Below are 22,540 nucleotides of genomic sequence, written 5' to 3'. Positions count from 1 at the left end.
CAACCATGTGATTTTTGTTTGATTTCCCTTTTGTTATTGCCTTCCATTTAATCTCTGATGCCAGAACAAAACATTATGCCTATGTTTGTATGAAATACCAGGTATAGAACTCCAGTTTGAACAGCAGAAGTGTAATAGGCCTACAACTGCAAAATCATATGCAGAATGAATTCGAAAATCTAACTCATCCCCATGCAGTCACTGAGGTTTATTTGTAATAAAGTTAAAACTGTTTGTCTTTCCTTGCGTCAGATCTCTCTTCAACAGCAGCAGTACATGTTGCTCACCAGGCTTCCTGTTAGGGAGTGGGGATCATAAGTTAGTGTATTTCCTTAGTTCATTTCATGTTCTTCCCCATGGCGACAGTATTTTAGCAAACCATAATCTCCAAGCACTTGGACATGATTGAATATGAATAAATGTCACCAGTCTCAATGGTCGTGATTTGAACATCATGGTCATGATGTTGTCTAAAAACTTAGAAACCAACATTATGGCAGTTAGGGACAGATGTCTGCACCATCAGCCAAATTCAGAGATTCCTTGTGTCAAACATTGCAAGTTTCAACAGCTGATTATTGAAAATGGCATTTTCTCTAACCGTTAGTCTACAAATCATTCAGTTTCATCCCGAGAATAAATGCAATAACAGTGTTGTATCTGCATTACCAATAAAGTCCTCACAAAACAAAAGCACATAACAGGGACTTACTAGCATCTTGCTCCATGTGAAAATGGGCATCCTACTGCAAGACAATGATGCCCCCCCCCGATACCCAGCTTTTCTTTGGTGCATAAAGGTGTTATCATTTCTCAGTTGTTTTAAAAGACACATAACCACATACTGAGTGGTCTGTCGTCTGTCCAGACTCCTTGCCTTCTTCCAGACAGTTGGATAACTTGTGGGGAGAGGATCTGCGGAGAACTACTCCCCCAGGCTACATTCTGGTCAAAATAACAAAGCTACATTACCTTAGACACTCTGACCCTGCCAGCAAAGATTCATGGTATCGTTCATCTCTAGCCCTAAGTCCTCCATTATACCATAGTAACACCTCATAGAGACCAATACTTTATCACCTGTGTGACATAACAGATGCCATAGACCTGACATCAAGATCAAGGTATGACCATGGCTGGCTAGTTGGTTGTCTTTAGCTAACCAAAGTGTTGGTATGTGTCAATGGACAGTCATGACTAGATCGTCAAAACACTAAGATGGTTACTTGTAAACATGTCTTTAGACAACATGCCTTAGATTTGCATCTACATTTTCCAACCAACTGTAATGAAAATCCCCAAAGGAAACTAACTCCCTCTAAGGCTAAGTTTACAATGACACTCCACAACTATGTTTATGATGAGTACTCACACCTACATATGTGAGCACACAGTTATCATAATAATCACAAATATGTATATATGGCAAAACTATGTCCTAGTGTGTGAGGTTGTGTCCGTTTCCTGTTTCTTGGGATTACAGCACAACCTTTGCAACAGAGCAGGACAATAACAAGCCTGCCATATACTGGCAAACAAAAGGTACTTCAGCCTGTCACACAGAAAGTATTCATACCTCTCGACTAATTCCACATTTTGTTGTGTTACAGCCTGAATTAAAATTGGATTAAATAGCTGTTTTTTATGACCCATCTACCCATAATACACCATAAAGACAAAGTGAAAACATATTTTTAGAAATGTTTGCTAATTTATTGAAATTTCAATTAAGAAATATCTAATTTCCGTAAATATTCACACCCCTGAGTCAATACATGTTAGAATCCCCTTTGGCAGGAATTATAGCTGTGAGTCTTTCTTGATAAACAAGGAGGTATTGTTTCAGAACACATTTTCTTATAGATGCAAAGTGTATGTTTGACAGACCTTGATATGGTTGCTAGGCTATAACGATAATGATACACTATATATACAGAAAAGTATGTGGAATTAGTGAATTTGGCTATTTCAGCCACACATGTTCCTGACAGGTGCATACAATCGAGCATACAGCCATGCAATCTCCATAGACAAATGTTGGCAGTAGAATGGTCTTACTAAAGAGCTCAGTGACTTTCAACGTGGCACCGTCATAGGATGCCACCTTTCCAACCAGGCAGTTTGTCAAATATCTTCCCTGTAGAGCTGCCCTGGTCAACTGTAAGTGCTGTTATTGAGAAGTGGAAACATCTAGGAGCAACAACAACTTAGAAGTGAAGTGGCAGGCCACAAGCTCACAGAGTGCTAAAGCATGTAAAATCGTCTGTCCTTGGTTGCAACACTCACTACCGAGTTCCAAACTGCCTCTGGAAGAAAAGTCAGCACAAGAACAGTTCACCGGGAAGTTAATGAAATGGTTTTCCATGGCCGTCCAGCCACACACAAGCGTAAGATCAACATGCGCAATGCCAAGCGTTGGCTGGAGTGGTGTAATGCTCACCACCATTGGACTCTGGAGCAGTGGAAACACGTTCTCTGGAGTGATGAATCACACTTCACCATCTGGCAGTCCAACGGACGAATTTGGGTTTGGCGGATGCCAGGAGAAAACTACCCCAATGTATAGTGCCAACTGTAAATTTTGGTGGAGGACAAATAATGGTCTGGGGCTGTTTTTCATGGTTCAGGCTAGGTCCCTTAGTTCCAGTGAAGGGAAATCTTAACACTACAGTATGCAATGACATTCTTCATGATTCTGTGCTTCCAACTTTGTGGCAACAGTTTGGGGAAGGCCCTTTCCTGTTTCAGCGTGACAATGCCTCCTTTTAGAAAGTGAGGTCCATACAGAAATGGTTTGACGAGATCGGCGTGGAACATTCTTGACGCACACCCGATCATTTTCGCCAACATCCGCTGAATTGCAGAGCTCCAAATTCAAATTAAATTACTAAAAATATTAAATTTTCATGAAATCACAAGTGCAATATAGCAAAACACAGCTTAGCTTGTTGTTAATCCACCTGGTGTGTCAGATTTCAAAAAAGATTTTCGACTAAAGCATACCAAGCGTTTATGTAACGACATCTCTCTCAGCAGACAAAACATTACAAACCGCTAGCAGCAAAGTAGCTTGGTCACGAAAGTCAGGAAAGCAATAAAATGAATTGCTTACCTTTGATGATCTTTGGATGTTTCCACTCACAAAACTCCCAGTTACACAATAAATGTTCCTTTTGTTCCATAAAGATTATTTTTATATCCAAAATACCTCCATTTGGTTGGCGTATTATGTTCAGAAATCCACAGGCTCGAGCGGTCACGACGGGGCAGACGAAAATTCCAAATTGTATCCGTAAAGTTCGTCGAAACATGTCAAACGTTTATTATAATCAATCCTCAGGTTGTTTTTACAATATATAATCGATAATATTTTAACCGGACTGTAGCTTCTTCAATAGGAGAGAGAAAATGTCTGCTCCAAGCTGTTGCGCATGCAAAATGCTGCTGGCACCCAGCCATCCAATGACGCGATGTGATCTTTCTCGCTCATTTTTCAAAATAAAAGCCTGAAACTATGTCTAAAGACTGTTCACACCATGTGGAAGCCATAGGAAAATGAATCTGGTTGATATCCCTTTAAATGGAGGGAATGCATGCAATGGAACAGAGAGCTTTCAGGAAAAACAGCACTTCCTGGTTGGATTTTCCTCGGGTTTTTGCCTGCAATATCAGTTCTGTTATACTCACAAACAATATTTTGACAGTTTTGGAAACTTTAGTGTTTTCTATCCTAATCTGACAATTATATGCATATTCTAGATTCTGGGCCTGAGAAATAGGCAGTTTCATTTTGGTACGTTTTTCATCCAAACATCAAAATACTGCCCCTTACACTCAAGGTTTTAACTGGCCTGCACAGAGCCCTGACCTCAACTTCTTCGAACAGCTTTGGGAAGAATTGGAATGCCGACTGCGAGCCAGGCCTAATCACCAAACATCAGTGTCCGATCTCACTAATACTTGTGGCTGAATGGAAGCAAGTCCTCACAGCAATGTTGCAACATCTAGTGGTTTATTAGCTGTGGTGGCTATTATAGCAGCAAAGGGGGACCAACTCCATATTAATGCCCGTGATTTTGGAATGAAATGTTCGACGAGCAGGTGTCCACATAATTTTGGTCATGTAGTGTAATTTGGTAATGCATAAAAAAAAAAAAACATTCTTGTGTACACAGCGACCTGGCATGTTAATATTGTGGAATTAGTGTGTGTGTATTTACTTTAAATTTGCTTAGAATGTGTGTGTGTGTGTGTGTGTGTGTTCCCATCCCCTCCTCTGCCTTGTTTATATTCCCATGGGCACAGCGTGCCGTCACAGCTGACTGAGCAACATGTGTATTTAAGAGGGTGTCTTTGATTATTATGTGTTCGCATCTCGCCACAACACAGGAGGAGCAAGGCGTGTCTGTGAATCCGTCTTTCCTGTGTACACTAACAACCTCATCCTCTGGTGAGCACACCTGTTTTTAATAGACGCTGTATGATATGCAGCCGTTCTGTGTCACTGCTCTGGGAGTTATAGGTGGTCACACAGCCAACAGGCTACAGAGACTGATGAGTTGCATGACCTGTAGATTTAAATAGTTTTGTATGTTTACAAATGGACAGAAATTATATGGACAAAGGTATTGTCAGTTAGCCACTCTCAGAGGAAGTCACTGGGAATGATATGGGAATGATCATATTCTAACAGGAAGGTATTGGTGCGAAGACATAGAACAGGCCCTGGAACAGTCCTGCTGCAGCAGCTGCCCACGCTACGCCCTGTTATGTCTAGTCTGCGGTCTGTCCGTCCGTCTGTCTGTCTGTGAATAGAAACAGCTGAGGAAGCCTAGTTGGCCAGCACACTAATTATCCCCATTCAGCTGGCTGTAGATAAAGCAGGGAAGGTTTATAATGATTGTGTAACAGTCATTCTGACAGAGTGGTGCTGTCCAGTACGGTAGAAGCAAGGTATTACAGGGTTAAAGCCAGAGAGCAGGAACTTGTCACACCCAAGCTTTGAGCTACATCACAATAAAGATGTGACGAGAGATATCCCAATGACAGATACTAGAGACATTACACATGTGAGATTAGACATCACCTGAAACAGAGTTTCACTTCTAAGTCCTTTCATCATCCTCGTGGTAGACTTTACGGTTGACTGACCCAAGCCATAGAAACCGTGGTTTCTCTATAACCTCGTCGCCAGGCTCAAATTGCTGGAGCATAGAGAGAGAGCCGGCTGGTGGACGAGATTACATCTCTCCTAAAGTGGCAAGAGTTACACAAACTCACAGAAGAGTCCAGTGCACGCAACGGCCAGATGCTGCCAAAAGTGCCATACATCACTGTAAGCTAAAACAGATTGATCCCACAAGATGCATTTGCATGGAGTCAAGTTGAGTGCTGCCAGAATAAATCTTAATTTACTGCTTCATCTTAACATGTCTGTCTTAATCTTCCAAAGGGTCAGAGACATGTGGAGGGTAAGAACCTAATCGTCTTTATGTCTTCTGTTGCCAATCATCCAGAATCTAGGTTACATCATGAGCCATTTAGTCTGCCACGTAACTCATAAGTGTCCTGCAAACTGTATATTCACCTCAATTTATTTTACTTTGTTTATATTTGTGTACAAATTAATGAGGTTGCTAAAAAAAAAAACTGATTTATGATAAATATAAAAAGTACATTCCACATTAAATCCAGCGCATCAAATAGCTAATAAAACAGTCTGATTTGACCAATTTACTGGTTAAGGCTAAAGTAAATAAAATATATTCATAGAATAATAATTAGATATTTCTACAGGTAGTTTTTGCCTTCTGACAACGGCTTTTAAAATATGCAGTTTATATTATTACAATCTCAGTTACCATGAAACTAAAATCTTGTGTAATTGGGCAGCTGCTGGATTAAGTTCTGGGTCCAAAAGTGATGAAGAAATGCTAGAATCAGGAGCTCCACCCTCTCTCTTTACAAGTCACGGCCCGAATGTCCGCTCCCATTCACAATTCTAAAGACGCTAACACCTGCCAAATCGTGATTTGTCCAAATAACTAGCGACGAAAAAACCTCAACATCAGAACTACTGCTGCTCGTTATCTCACACATCCCATAGATTCTATGGTGCCAGTTATGTTTACGTAGATCTGTCCAGGAGACATTGACATTGTTATAACAGTAAAGCTGTAATTGCAATCAGTACACATCCCAACCAGTAGATGGCAGTGTTCTTTGTGTGGGCGGTGGAGGAGCTCGAGATTATTATTTCTTGCCTGCAGAGACCGCAGTCTCTCCCACAGAAGGCACAGGAGCCCATGTCCTGCATCACATCGGAGTTGTAGGACCTCACTGCTTTACGCCCTTTAAGATATGGCAGAGGGAAATATTGTATTGATAAATATTGCATTGATAACAAGAGAGACAGTCTACGCATGAGTGATCTCGTGTCTGCTGTGATAGTAAAAGGTACTTACTTGGTTCATAGTAGTCGTACACCTGAACCACAGCATCTTGCACATGTGACACTTTGAAGTTTCTTATCATTGGGATTCTGATGCACACCTGTGTTGTGGTCAACTGCAAATAAAAGTTAGGAATTAGCTACACAATCAATAGATGATTGGCTACACACAATCTACACAATCAATAGATGATTGGCTACACACAATCTACACAATCAATAGATGATTGGCTACACACAATCTACACAATCAATAGATGATTGGCTACACACAATCTACACAATCAATAGATGATTGGCTACAGACAATCTACACAATCAATAGATGACACAAATGAAACTTCCAACGTACAGCCAATACAATGTGTATTTTCCTAATTCCACCTCTGAAACAGCAATGCTATTGTATCTAAACATGGGACGTACAAAATGTAAAGTTAACTTACTGAATCTAAATAGAGGCTAACTTTCCCAGGAGAAGCCTCAACTTTTCTGACCAGGTCACCCGTGGCAACAGCCTGTGGCGCAAGGGTGAAGCCACTCAGCACACCTACATCTATCAGCACCATACCTGTCTGAGCTATCTTCTGGCTCTCCAGCAGCCTAACACAGAACAAATACATGATTAAATGACCAAATACATGATTATATATGAGCATATTTCTGTCTGCTCACAGAAATTTTCAAGACATAAAACTGTCTAGATAAATGTATAATAATGGCTCAAAACACGAACATGTCTTGATGCCTGCAACAGACAAAGAATGGTTGAAAACATCTCCATAGAGATGGACACTTACCTGGTGCATATGGATAACATGATATGGTCCAGGTCATCCTCATCATCTAAAACTTCAACTTCCAGAGAGAAACCTTCATGGTCTGTGTCATCATGGCTCCTCTCAGACAGCACTCTGTCATCTATGTTGTAGAACACATTCATCTGAATGACAGGAGAGGTGATAAAAGTCCGTGGGTATCTGAGTTACATTGTAATTACTATAGTTATATCTTCTTAGCATAGTACTGTATAACTTATGAGCAACTACAGTACCACAATAAACAAAAGAGCTTTGGGGGGGCGGGGGTCTGTAACAAGATGTTGAGGGGGAGTCTGTAACAAGATGTTTTGGGGGGGGTCTGTAACAAGATGTTGAGGGGGGGTCTGTAACAAGATGTTTAGGGGGGTATGTAACAAGATGTTGAGGGGGAGTCTGTAACAAGATGTTTTGGGGGGGGGGGGTCTGTAACAAGATGTTGAGGGGGAGTCTGTAACAAGATGTTTTGGGGGGGGGGTCTGTAACAAGATGTTGAGGGGGTATGTAACAAGATGTTTAGGGGGGTATGTAACAAGATGTTTAGGGGGGTCTGTAACAAGATGTTGAGGGGGAGTCTGTAACAAGATGTTTTGGGGGAGTCTGTAACAAGATGTTGAAGGGGGGTCTGTAACAAGATGTTTAGGAGTGTCTGTAAAAATATGTTTAGAGGGGGTCTGTAACAAGATGTTTGGGGGGTGTCTGTAACAAGATGTTTTGAGGGGGGGTCTGTAACAAGATGTTTTGGGGTGGGTCTGTAACAAGATGTTTTGGGGGGGGTCTGTAACAAGATGATTTGGGGGGGTATGTAACAAGATGTTTTGGGGGGTATGTAACAAGATGTTTTGGGGGGGGGGGTCTGTAACAAGATGTTTAGGGGTGTCTGTAAAAATATGTTTAGAGGGGGTCTGTAACAAGATGTTTTGGGGGGTGTCTGTAACAAGATGTTGAGAGGGAGGTCTGTAAAAATATGTTTAGAGGGGGTCTGTAGCAAGATGTTTAGGGGGGTCTATAACAAGATGTTTGGAGGGGGTCTGTAACAAGATGTTTGGAGGGGGTCTGTAACAAGATGTTTAGGGGGGTCTGTAACAAGATGTTTAGGGGGGTCTGTAAAAAGATGTTTAGTGGGCTGTAACAAGATGTTTAGGGGGGGTTGTAACAAGATGTTTAGGGGGGGTATGTAACAAGATGTTTAGGGGGGGTCTGTAACAAGATGTTTAGGGGGGGTCTGTAACAATATGTTTGGGGGGGGTCTGTAACAAGATGTTTAGGAGGGTCTATAACATGTTTAGGGGGTCTATAACAAGATGTTTAGGGGAGGTCTATAACAAGATGTTTAGGGGGGGTCTATTACAAGATGTTTAGGGGGGTCTATAACAAGATGTTTAGGGGGGTCTATAACAAGATGTTTAGGGGGGTCTATAACAAGATGTTTAGGGGGGTCTATAACAAGATGTTTAGGGGGATCTATAACAAGATGTTTAGGGGGGTCTATAACAAGATGTTTAGGGGGGTCTATAACAAGATGTTTAGGGGATCTATAACAAGATGTTTAGGGGGGTCTATAACAAGATGTTTAGGGGGTCTATAACAAGATGTTTAGGGGGGTCTATAACAAGATGTTTAGGGGGGTCTATAACAAGATGTTTAGGGGGGGTCTATAACAAGATGTTTAGGGTGGGGTCTGTAACAAGATGTTTAGGGGGGATCTGTAACAAGATGTTTAGGGGGGGTCTATAACAAGATGTTTAGGGGGGGTCTATAACAAGATGTTTAGGGGGGTCTATAACAAGATGTTTAGGGGGGGTCTATAACAAGATATTTAGGGGGGGTCTGTAACAGAGGACTACACTAAAGGCAGTTGGAAGCAGGACCTTCCATCATATCCCCTCTGTGATACAATCGGAGCCAATTTAACATGGGCCAGACGGTATGTGTTCCAGATGGTAATTGCCGTATTAATGTGGTCAATTACCACGTTTTTGTGTTGACCCGTCTCAACACAGGGTTCATGCTGCATTGTGGCGGGCAGATCTATGAGTCACAGCTGTTGCCTTCATTCACACTGGACATGGTTCCAAGATTGCATGGAAAGCTAGTGAGGAGACAACCATTGTAATGTATGGCCATTAAATCTGAATTGTAGGAGTCATTGTAGGCCCCCTCCATTGCCTGTAAGAGCATACCAATACATCCCAAACAGGGGTACTAGGACCCCTGGGGTTACTTGGTCTATCCACAGGAGGTACTTGAGAACTCATGAAACCATAGGCCTACTGGGAAAATTCAAAACATACTTCAAATCAAATCAAATTTTATTGGTTTATTGGTCTATAAAATACACATGGTTAGCAGATGTTAATGCGAGTGTAGCAAAATGCTTGCAGTAACTGAAAAAGGTTGGGAACTGTTCTGTTCTGACATAGTTATGGCATCACATATGGCAAGCACAAATAGAAAATTGTGTTCTTACTTTAGACATCCAGTTTTTTTATTTTACCTTTATTTAACTAGGCAAGTCAGTTAATAACAAATTCTTATTTTCAATGATGGCCCAGGAACAGTGGGTTAACTGCCTTGTTCAGGGGCAGAATGACAGATTTGTACCTTGTCAGCCCGGGGATTCGATCTTGCAACCTTTCTAGTCCAAAGCTCTAACCACTAGGCTACGCTGCCGCCCCAGTGATAAATAAGTAGCAATACCTGAAATAAGGCGAATCCTCTTCCCTCCATAAATACATTGATGAGTAAATCTTGTTCAGCATCTACCTGGAAAAATACAAGATCACTATTATTACTGTACTGCCTTTAAACAATACTGTGGCTGTTTGCTTGTATATGCTGTTAGATGATCGTTGAAATATCATATATCTTGAAACAGACAAAGACCACTATGCCCAATTTACCTCTTTGCTCTGATGTACCAGGTAGTTGGTGGAGTTGATGTTGAAATGGGACACTGTAGGTGAGACTGAGGTGGACACTTCGACCCCCAGCTCAATGGCATCTGCCCCACTAAAGGCAGCGTAGACAGACAGGGCTTGTAGGGCTACCACTGTGTCCTAAGAGAGGAAATTGTCAAAGTCGGTATCATCTTGGAAATCCACCCATCAGGGATACATTTCTCTTATTGAAAAGGTCACTTTAAGACAGAGGGTCATACAGAAACAGTGGCATGACGATTGAGAGACTAGAGAGGGTCTTCTACAGTATGTGAAGTTAGGGTCTACCTGTGTGCTCCCGTATGCCCCCAGGTGGTTCCTCTGCTGACTCAGCCACTTCATGAGGGAGATGGCCTCCACCACACTAGCCCGCTTGTACAGCGCCAGCAACACGTAGGCAGCCATCTCTATCTCTGCTGATCGCGGCTGCCATGAGTCAGACACCTCGGCACTGGACGACCGCCAGATCTGGACCCCATCTGGAGGGGACAGCAACAGACACCAGGTCAAACAGGATCTCGCAGGTAGATAGGCTGATGTCATCGATATTTACACATTATGTACATTATCATAAGACCAATGTCGATGGTTGAGACCACACTGTTCCTCAACTGATCACTCAAAAACAATATTGATTGTCAACATTTTGTCATGGGCTGTCACGGGCATCTTCTCTCTGTGGCACATATTGACAACCTGTAAATAACCATAGCTAATTCAAACGCAAATTACCTCTAATATCAGCTCTCCTCTTGAGCTCATCCAGGGCTGTGCCTGCGGTGAGACTGTTAGCCAGAGACAGGGCGTATGCCGCCAGACACAGGCTGTAGTTACTGGACACCCCGCTAGCCACTTCGCCCTCCAGATAGCTCCTGGTCAGGGACTCGTTGCCGGGGAACATGCTCTACACACAGACAAGAATAAAGGATGGCATGAGACAGGGACACATCAAGAGAGACAAGATGGTGGCCCTAAGTTTGCAAACAACACAGTAGTAGGCCTGATCACCGACAATGATGAGAGAGCCTATAGGGAGGAGGTCAGAGACCTGGCAGTGTGGTGCCAAGAAAACAACCTCTCCCTCAACGTGAGCAAGACAAAGGAGCTGATTGTGAACTATAGGAAAAGGCGGGCCGACCAGGCCCCCATTAACATTGAGAGGACTGAAGTGGAGCGGGTCGAGAGTTTCAAGTTCCTTGGTGTCCACATCACCAATAAACTATCATGGTCCAAACACACCAAGACAGTTGTGAAGAGGGAACGACGATAACTTTTCCCCCTCAGGAGACTGAAAAGATTTGGCATGGGTCCCCAGTTCCTCAAAAAGTTCTACAGCTGCACCATCGAGAGCATCCTGATCGGTTGCATTACCGCCTGGTATGGCAACTGCTCGGCATCTGACCGGAAGGCGCTACAGAGGGTAGTGTGTACGGCCCAGTACGTCCCTGGGGCCAAGCTTCTTGACATCCAAAGACTCCAGTCACCCAAGTTATAGACTGTTCTCTCTGATCCTGCATGGCAAGCAGAACCGGAGGGCCAAGTCTAGGACTAAAAGACTACTTAACAGCTTCTACCCCCAAGCCATAAGCCTGCTGAACAACTAAACTAATCAAATGGCCACCCAGACTATTTACATTGAACCCCCACTCCCCCCTTTGTATTTACACTGCTGCTACTCGCTGTTTATTATCTATGAATAGTCACTTGATAAATTACCCTGTATATTACCTCATTATTGTTATGTAAATGTATTGTGTTACTTATTGACTTGAGTATTTTTACTTTAGTTTATTTAGTAAATATTTTCTTAATTCTATTTCTTGAACTGCATTGTGAAAGTGCTGTTCATCGACTACAGCTCGGCATTTAACACCATAGTGCCCTCCAAGCTCGTCCTGACCCTGGGTCTCGACCCCGCCCTGTGCAACTGGATACTGGACTTCCTGACGGGCCGCCCCCAGGTGGTGAGGGTAGGCAACAACATCTCCACCCCGCTGATCCTCAACACTGGGGCCCCACAAGGGTGCGTTCTGAGCCCTCTCCTGTACTCCCTGTTCACCCATGACTGCGTGGCCACGCACGCCTTGCTTGATTACCAACAACGACGAGACGGCCTACAGGGAGGAGGTGAGGGCCCTCGGAGTGTGGTGTCAGGAAAATAACCTCACACTCAACGTCAACAAAACTAAGGAGATGATTGTGGACTTCAGGATACAGCAGAGGGAACACCCCCCTATCCACATCGATGGAACAGTAGTGGAGAGGGTAGCAAGTTTTAAGTTCCTCGGCGTACACATCACAGACAAACTGAATTGGTCCACCCACACAGACAGCATCGTGAAGAAGGCGCAGCAGCGCCTCTTCAACCTCAGGAGGCTGAAGAAATTTGGCTTGTCATCAAAAGCACTCACAAACTTCTACAGATGCACAATCGAGAGCATCCTGTCGGGCTGTATCACCGCCTGGTACGGCAACTGCTCCGCCCACAACCGTAAGGCTCTCCAGAGGGTAGTGAGGTCTGCACAACGCATCACCGGGGGCAAACTACCTGCCCTCCAGGACACCTACACCACCCGATGTCACAGGAAGGCCATAAAGATCATCAAGGACAACAACCACCCGAGCCACTGCCTGTTCACCCCGCTATCATCCAGAAGGCGAGGTCAGTACAGGTGCATCAAAGCTGGGACCGAGAGACTGAAAAACAGCTTCTATCTCAAGGCCATCAGACTGTTAAACAGCCACCACTAACATTGAGTGGCTGCTGCCAACACACTGACTCAACTCCAGCCACTTTAATAATGGGAATTTATGGGAAATGTAAAATATATCACTAGCCACTTTAAACAATGCTACCTAATATAATGTTTACATACCCTACATTATTCATCTCATATGTATACGTATATACTGTACTCTATATCATCTACTGCATCCTTATGTAATACATGTATCACTAGCCACTTTAACTATGCCACTTTGTTTACATACTCATCTCATATGTATATACTGTACTCAATACCATCTACTGTATCTTGCCTATGCCGCTCTGTACCATCACTCATTCATACATCTTTATGTATATATTCTTTATCCCCTTACACTTGTGTCTATAAGGTAGTAGTTTTGGAATTGTTAGCTAGATTACTTGTTGGTTATTACTGCACTGTCGGAACTAGAAGCACAAGCATTTCGCTACACTCGCATTAACATCTGCTAACCATGTGTTGGTGACAAATAACATTTGATTTGATTTGGTTAAGGGCTTGTAAGTAAGTATTTCACGGTAAGGTAAAATTTGTCACATGCACTGAATATCTGTTGTATTCAGTGCATGTGACACATTTTTATTTGAAGGCTGAGACTCCTCAAATGTTTAGATTGTCAACCTTCTCCTTATACTTGGTTCTAAATACTTTGGAGAGTATCAAACTCACTCAACTTGCCACCACACACACTGTGCTTTCATCATTTTTTTTTGTAAATCCTTACCACATAGGCCTGGTCCTCCAGCAGTGTCACCAGTACATAGGAGGTGAGAGAGACAGGTCCATCCAGGCCTCCCTGCAGCTCAGTATGAATGACCCTGCCCATCTCGATGAACTCTCCCTGGGATCCCTGCTGCTGGACCAGCCAGCCCATGGCCTTGGAGAGAACACTCTGGTCAATCTGCATGAAGGACCGGGCCTGCAGGAAACACCTCAGGACAAACGCTGTCAGCCTGGACCAGGGAGAGTTGTGTTTGAGAACAGATACACTTTGAAATGAATGCCTTAAGTCTGAACCACAGCTATGGTATTCACATTATTATATAATGACTTACCAGGTACTACCAGAAGTGTCGCTGGCTCCAAAGGCACTGAAGGATCCATCATCTCTCTGGAAAGATAGCTGTCTCTGATATCCTGAACAGGAATGACAGAACATAACTCTTCAGAAGAGACAACATTATACTCAAATCATACAGAGTTATAGAGCATGGATTAAATCATACTGAGTATCATACTGAACTATAGGGCATGGATTAAATCATACTGAGTATCACACTGAACTATAGGGCATGGATTAAATCATCCTGAGTATCATACTGAACTATAGGGCATGGATTAAATCATACTGAGTATCATACTGTACTATAGGGCATGGATTTAATCATACTGTACTATAGGCATGGATTAAATCATACTGAGTATCATACTGAACTATAGGGCATGGATTAAATCATACTGAACTATAGGGCATGGATTAAATCATACTGAGTATCATGCTGAACTATAGGGCATGGATTAAATCATACTGAGTATCATACTGAACTATAGGGCATGGATTTAATCATACTGTACTATAGGCATGGATTAAATCATACTAAGTATCATACTGAACTATAGGGCATGGATTAAATCATACTGAACTATAGGGCATGGATTAAATCATACTGAGTATCATGCTGAACTATAGGGCATGGATTAAATCATACTGAGTATCATACTGAACTATAGGGCATGGATTAAATCATACTGAACTATAGGGCATGGATTAAATCATACTGAGTATCATGCTGAACTATAGGGCATGGATTAAATCATACTGAGTATCATACTGAACTATAGGGCATGGATTTAATCATACTGTACTATAGGCATGGATTAAATCATACTAAGTATCATACTGAACTATAGGGCATGGATTAAATCATACTGAACTATAGGGCATGGATTAAATCATACTGAGTATCATGCTGAACTATAGGGCATGGATTAAATCATACTGAGTATCATACTGAACTATAGGGCATGGATTAAATCATCCTGAGATTCATACTGAACTATAGGGCATGGATTTAATCATACTGAGTATCATACTGAACTATAGGGCATGGATTAAATCATACTGAGTATCATACTGTACTATAGGGCATGGATTAAATCATACTGAGTATCATACTGTACTATAGGCATGGATTAAATCATACTGAGTATCATACTGAACTATAGGGCATGGATTAAATCATACTGAACTATAGGGCATGGATTAAATCATACTGAGTATCATGCTGAACTATAGGGCATGGATTAAATCATACTGAGTATCATACTGAACTATAGGGCATGGATTAAATCATACTGAACTATAGGGCATGGATTAAATCATACTGAGTATCATGCTGAACTATAGGGCATGGATTAAATCATACTGAGTATCATACTGAACTATAGGGCATGGATTAAATCATACTGAACTATAGGGCATGGATTAAATCATACTGAGTATCATGCTGAACTATAGGGCATGGATTAAATCATACTGAGTATCATACTGTACTATAGGCATGGGTTAAATCATACTGAGTATCATACTGAACTATAGGGCATGGATTAAATCATACTGAGTATCATACTATACTATAGGCATGGGTTAAATCATACTGAGTATCATACTGAACTATAGGGCATGGATTAAATCATACTGAGTATCATACTATACTATAGGCATGGGTTAAATCATACTGAGTATCATACTGAACTTTAGGGCATGGATTAAATCATACTGAGTATCATACTGAACTTTAGGGCATGGATTCAGCATGTGTGAAAGCTCATCACCTTCCATCATGTATGACAAAGCCTTGCTGCGTATCTCCTCGTATCGCTGGATGGATTTTGCCAAGCGCTGCAGGACATAGACGTTGGGAGCGAAGTTGATCATGTTCTGCTCTCCACAGCCGAGAGGCATCTTAACCAGCAAGCCCAGCCCTGTGATGGACAGGCCCAAGATATCACCTGTCACACCACACCCCACAAACAAGAAGGGAAGGGAGGAACCATTTAGACATTATACAACCTAAACATTGTAGTGGTAATACAGAAGGATTGGGTTTGACATTTCAGACCAAGCACCCTGAACCAATGTGCGAGCAGAAAGAGAGAGAGCGAGATGGACAGATTAAAGAGAGGGAGGAGAAGAATATGGCAGAGATGAAGAGACAGAAAAACCCTTGGTGTTTAGAAAAGAGGAATATGCCCTGTACAGTAAACACAAAGCGCAAGAAGATTCTAGGTTAGCATTCTACCATGACAAATACCCAACATCTTTGGACCTGACTGGTGATCATCATAAACAACCCAGCAGCTGCTCCGAGTCGGCTTGCCACAAATATTGTTTTGATAGCCCTCATTTCTTTTTCCATCATCTAACACCCAACATGGTAAATGACAGCTCTTTACTGGACTATCACCTGCCTGCTTCATGCCCTGTGTCTAAACACAAAATGAAACATGGGCGTATGCTGCGTTTGAGTTCACGACATGTAAAAAGTAAACAGAGCTATGTTGGTGATAACAAAAGATGGATTGTATAGAGTAGGGCAGGGTACATACCAACCACTGCCACGTGAACCCTCTCGCTGCCTGGCACTACATCTGGAGGGAAGGAGAAGTGGAGCTGTCTGGACAGGTTATGGTTGGTCGGAACCACCTCCAGGAACACTGTCTCTGAGTAGGACTGTTCTTTACCCTCAGGCTAAGAGAACACACAGACAGCGATTACGGGAGGAGTACCAATTGGAAATATACACAGAGTATACCAAACATTAGGAACACTTTCCTAGCATTGAGTTGCACCCCCCTTTTGCCCTCAGAACAGCCTCAATTTGTTGGAGCATGGACTCTTCAAGGTGTCTAAAGTGTTCCACAGGGATGCTGGTCCATGTTTTCTACAGTTGTGTCAAGTTGGCTGGATGTCCTTTGGGTGATGGACCATTCTAAATACACATGGGAACCTGTTGAGCATGAAAAACCAAGCAGCATTGCAGTTCTTGCCACAAACTGGTGCGCCTGGCACCTACTACCATACCCCGTTCAAAGGCACTTAAATATTTTGTCTTTTCCATTTACCATCTGAATGGCACACATATATAATCCATGTCTCAATTGTCTCAAGGCTTAAAGATCCTTTTTTAACCTGTCTTCTCCCCTTCATCTACACGGATTAAAGTGGATTTAACAAATGACATCAATAAGAGATCTTAGACTGACCAGGTGAATCCGGGTGAAAGAACAGGAGTTAATGTTTTGTATACTCCCTATAGTGTTAATTAGTGATTTACTGGGGTGTTCTGAGAGGGGTACTGAAAGGTGTGCATCAAAAGACAGAGATACAGTTCATCATTTTACAGTCACCAAGGATCCATTTTATAACTTAGAAGACTCAGTTATTCAGCCCCGTTGTACCTTCACAAGCACTTTACGAACAATCTTTTCTGTGGCCTGTCCAGTCATTGCTTTCACAGACATCAATATCTCTCCAAAAACCAGAGGCCTGATGGGAAAGAGAGCGGTGGCGCCGCCCTGGCTCCCCACCGTCACTCTACGTGCGTTCACCATAGAAACAAGGTCTCGGTCTGCCAGAACAAACTCAAAGCGAGAGCTCTCAGCAACCACCACTATGACCTGTGGAGAACAACAGGAATGGGAAAACAATTGAGGAATGGGAAAACAATTGAGGATGGATCACTTACATCCAGGAAGCTGTTTGATGTGGGAGATACAAAGAGAATGGGAAGAAGGTAATGATTTCTAAGACGTTTTCACAAGTGTTTAACAACTTGTTTTTTTTGTTCACTGTTTGAGAGTCACACAAACTGTTCTTTGAAGAAATCACCCTACATGGTGAGATTGTTAAGACCATAAACATGTGAGGAGAGGTAAAAAACCTCCTGGCCATTTCAACCAAGACCACTGACCTCCGTGTCCTCTTCTAGATGGTTGAAGAGGTTGACCTCGAGGACAAGCTGCTCCCCTCTGGTGATGCATTCTGGGACATCCAGAGACAGGGAGAAATCTGTGGACACTATCAGCTGTGGGAGACAACCAATACTCAAGATTATCCTCAAAAATCGAATTCTAGAATATCTAAATATTGCACTGACATTAAATGAAACATACCATCTTTATCAACCATGTATTTATGTCACACAGCCATACATGTAACCTATTGATTAGAGAGGCCAGCCAGCAACTAGAGGGGTTAAAAGTGGAAGTCAAATTTTGGTTGGACCTTGGGTGCAATTGGCCAATAAAGTCATATTAATCTTAATAAACTACTAGTTAGCTGCCCAAACTAGGTAACGGTGGAGGTAGTGGATAGGTCTTAACATACCTTCTGTGGTTTAAAGGTGAGGCCCAAGCCCAGGTTATCTGACATAACAAACGCCATTGCTCTCCAGGAGGTGATGCTGTCTGGGACAGCCACATGGAAACTAGTTGTTGTTGACTCACTGACACAGACAGTAAGGAATAGAGTATTTCAACATTCCCTGCAAATAACCCTGACCGTTTTCAATAGTGGTGAATGTAGACGGTATCCTCAAGAGTATTCACACCTAAGCCTTGTTAATGTGCTTCTCCTAAAGCTCACCTGATGTTCATGTCCAGCCACAGCCAGGTCTTCGAGAAGTCCTGTCCCATGGAAGGCCTCCACTCCGGCTGATCCTCTCTCATGAGAGCCTCCGCCTCATGATCTGATGGATACACAACATAGGTCATCAGAACTATCTAAGCCTCCGTCACAGAGCCTGTACCACTGTGAATGTAGATGTAGTATTTTATTTATGTAGTACGCCACAGCTCCACAAGAGGGAACCCTTGATTTCATATTCAATTCAGACACACAAAGATCTCCCAATGTGTGTTTGTTTATGCGTTTTGTTTAAAATGTTCATTTATCCAAACACTATAGAGTGTGTAATTGTTTTCATACCCATTTCAGTCTCCTGATAATCTCCAGTTGTATGTAAACTGGCATCTGTTAATACCACAAGGTTGCAAGCCTAAGATTTGAAAAGCAAAAGTTCATGACAACATTGTACACAAAACACTGCAGGCCTACTAGACCTGTGTGTATAAACAGAAAAGGTTTTGGATACTTTATATGGAATTTCATCTGCATGGTGTTCAACGTGTGAAATGAATACAATAGTAATACAACACATGTAACAAAGCCAAAATGATACAGTATGATAACAGGCGCTTCCATCACTGTCAACTACGTGTGTACGGTCCAGAAGTGGGTCAGGTTGCTCATGATGTAACATGACATTAGATAACTGGGTTGATTTACAGTGAGGTGAGGCTTGGGGTAACTCCAGGCTCAGTGTGGTCTATTCAGCGAGACACAATGTGTGGTGTCAATACCGTGAAAACGGAGAGCGGGCTGTCGTTCCCTCCAGTTATTCCACTATGGGGAAGGGTTATCTCCTCCTTGAGGTATTCAGTCATTTCCGCCAGCACCTGAGAACAGCACAACACTAGAGTTACCACAACCTCTTAGAAAAAACATCATTCCACAACAATACAACTAGCTACATTACAGCCAGTTGGGTCAGTTCTGGGGGAGACTGAAGTTCACCATGTCTCCATTGATACAGAGCCTGACTGCTGAGCTGATTCCCAAAACTGGTACAGTCACAAGATGAACCACTTGAGGGTTATTCCAGGCTCAGTAAAATCTTTTGAGATGAACCACTTGAGGAGATCATTATGAATGCAACTATTGTAATCGAAGGGAAAGCCCAAAGAGAAATACCATTATCACTGACATTATCTGAAACCTCCTTTATGTCTGATTGAACTGTTCAATGCTTCACAGAAGTATCCATTTCAAATCAAATTTGATTGTATTCTCAGATTCAATCTCAGATACGGGTGCTTTACAGACAATAGAGACAATTAAGCATGGTAAATCCTAAACGTTGTTTACAGTAGGCTGTATGTGGCAGGGATTATATAGATGTACAGTACAGTTCGGTATGGTTGTGTTCCTTACCTTCTCCTCTGTGATGTCACCAGAGTCAAAGTCCTTGTCCTCCATGTCCACCACCATGATTCCGACCAGAGAGCCAGGTTCAATCACAAGGACAGTGAGGGACACCTCTTCACCTGGCATCACCTTCTCATGGCTCCAGCTCAGATATACCTGGAGAAACATGTACACACAGTATAAGCAAGTAAAATATGCCAGGCCTAGTCTGTACACTTAACAATGTTAGCATTCCATATGTATTTCATGGCTTCTAACAGAGTTGCTAAATCACCATTGAGGCTCTGTAGCATCATCAGTAAGGTTTAGACTGATTTATCTAGTGAATAAGCTAGTTACTTCATTTTGTAGGACTCCATGGGGCTTGATGAATACGTGCATTGAGTAATTGATGATCTCTCCATCTGGTAGGACACAGAACACAGTGATGCAGGCCTCTGGTGACCAGGATACTGCAGGGGACAGAGAGAAGGAGGGAGAGGTTGCTGTCCCAGCAGCCACCACCTGACCCCTGGACGTCACCTGGAAGTTAATGACACAAGAGGTCAAAGCAGAGGTCAACCTAAAGAGCACTGAGGAATCACTATACTTCTCTACAATCTCACCAACCAAGAGAAATACCTACCAGATAGTGAAGCTCAGTGAGTTGGAAAGTGCTCCCTACAGATATAGGAAGAGGTTTTCCAATCTGGAACATAAAATGCAAAAAAAGTATTATTTTCATCAACGGTATACCATAGGTCAGGGGGACTCGACTCTTACCCTACGAGGTCCGGAGCCTGCTGGTTTTCTGTTCTACCTGAATTAATTGCACACACCTAGTGTTCCAGGTCTAAATCAGTCCCTGATTAGAGAGCAACAATGAAAGAATGCAGAAGAACTGGTTTTGAGGTTGATGGACTCTGTTAAAATGTAACATGTTTCAAGTTAAACTGCAGCCCGGAAGATGGATAGCTAAACAAAGAGAGGAGCATGGACATTCCACAGGGGAAAGGAGGAAACTCACTGAGGTCATAAAATGTATAGCTGGGGAGGTGATGCCAACAAGGGAAGAGTATAAGATGTGTTGTGAGCTTTCTAAATGGATGCACTCAGCTGATGGCATCCTTGGTATAAAACACTTGAAACTTCTCTTGAGCTTTTGGTCTCAATTCCTTATTGCAAAGAGGTTGCAATAGCATTTTTCTTTTAACAAGATCCAGAGCTGAGTTTGAGGGCCTTAAGTTAAGGCCAGACTCATTTAGAGTTGCAGTCAAGTTTTGGTGATCTAAAATGGATGCTGGTATGTCACCTGTGGTGGAGAGCGGAGGCGTTGGATCTGGATGTATGATCCACTGGGAGAGGAGTGGTTACTATTGTAGAGCTCCAGGCTCTCCTCACTGCCCATGAACATGGCCTGCAGAGAACAAACTCCTGTCTTGTAGTGTCACGTCACAGATAAAATGCGCACACACACAATTTACTCCGTTCTGGGTCCCGAGATTATAGCTCGTGGTGCACATGTTCATACAATCATCATAGAATGGTGACTTGGGATTGTGTTGGATTATATTCATCTTGACCTACTGCAGGGCTCTCCAACCCTGTTCCTGGAGGTCTACCCTCCTGTAGGTTTTAACCTGGTTTAGTTTATCCACAAACTAATTATAACAAATCAGGTGCGCTAGATTAGGGTTGGACTGAAAACCTACAGGACCGTAGCTCTCCAGCAACAGGGTTGGAGAGCCCAGACCTATACTACTGAGAGGAAAATCTGTGGTTCCATACTAGGTCAAGTATAGCTTCCGATGTGTATTTCTTATATAGTTTTACTGCTTACCCTCACTTGACAACTGACTCTTGATTAATATCCGTTCAGCTGAATTGCTGAAAGTGAGTTTCGTTGCGTATTGGGATTCCTGTGGTATAGAGAGTAGCTCCTTGAAACGTGTCTATTCAGCTGAATGAAAAGCATCTCTATTCACCTGAATGAAAAGCATCTCTACTTGTTTGCGTAACTGGAACTCAATGTGTACGATCCCATCCTCAGGCACTGGTAGAGTCAAGCGTCTATAGCTTTTTATGTCCTCCATCTTGTCTTGTGGTGAATCGGAGTTGGTTTCTCCCTGGTTCTGTCCGATGGGCTTAGATGTTCTGTGACCGATGTCAATGAACACAGAGTTCATCCGATCCTCTGGAGTCAGAGGGTCGTTGTCGTACCTGGATATTTTCAGCTGAGGGATACAGGAAGGTGTAGTCTGTGATTGATACATTATTATTAGAACAGTGAACTAGTGGTACCAAAGGTAGAGGTATGTAGAGGTATGTATTACCCCAAGCCAATAGATATTTACCACTCACATGTGTTGAAAAGTTTAAAGATGGCTTCAGAACATGTGGGAAATTGTAGAATTCAAGGTGGTATGTATTCTCCATAACGTGCACAACCACAGTCTTATTGGTTTGGAGTCCTTTAGGACAAAATACAATGAAACAGGTAACTACCAAAATAAAGGAAACACCAACATAAAGTTTAT

The 22,540-nt window shown here is 42.6% G+C and overlaps 1 protein-coding gene across 1 annotated transcript; it reads right to left on the bottom strand.

Moving 5' to 3' along the window:
• Window positions 1-3,813: 3,813 nt before the first annotated feature.
• Window positions 3,814-22,276, bottom strand: LOC110498056 (CD109 antigen). The gene is made up of 23 exons (XM_036953828.1): window positions 21,989-22,276; window positions 21,316-21,420; window positions 20,650-20,787; window positions 20,364-20,546; window positions 20,031-20,180; window positions 19,400-19,495; window positions 18,966-19,035; window positions 18,624-18,726; window positions 18,366-18,483; window positions 17,950-18,063; window positions 17,438-17,656; window positions 16,586-16,727; window positions 15,812-15,988; window positions 14,032-14,113; window positions 13,701-13,929; window positions 10,941-11,112; window positions 10,497-10,687; window positions 10,173-10,328; window positions 9,970-10,035; window positions 7,252-7,394; window positions 6,898-7,054; window positions 6,465-6,567; window positions 3,814-6,351 (listed from the first exon to the last, which is right to left on the bottom strand). Exons 1-23 carry the CDS (start codon window positions 22,274-22,276, stop codon window positions 6,161-6,163), a joined length of 3,393 nt encoding a protein of 1,130 aa, XP_036809723.1. The 3' UTR covers window positions 3,814-6,160.
• Window positions 22,277-22,540: the final 264 nt, after the last annotated feature.

This window comes from Oncorhynchus mykiss, chromosome 19, assembly GCF_013265735.2.
Source record: "Oncorhynchus mykiss isolate Arlee chromosome 19, USDA_OmykA_1.1, whole genome shotgun sequence".
Lineage (NCBI taxonomy): Eukaryota > Metazoa > Chordata > Actinopteri > Salmoniformes > Salmonidae > Oncorhynchus > Oncorhynchus mykiss.
Note: the sequence above shows the minus strand (reverse complement) of the source record. Positions and strands in the feature narration are given on the sequence as shown.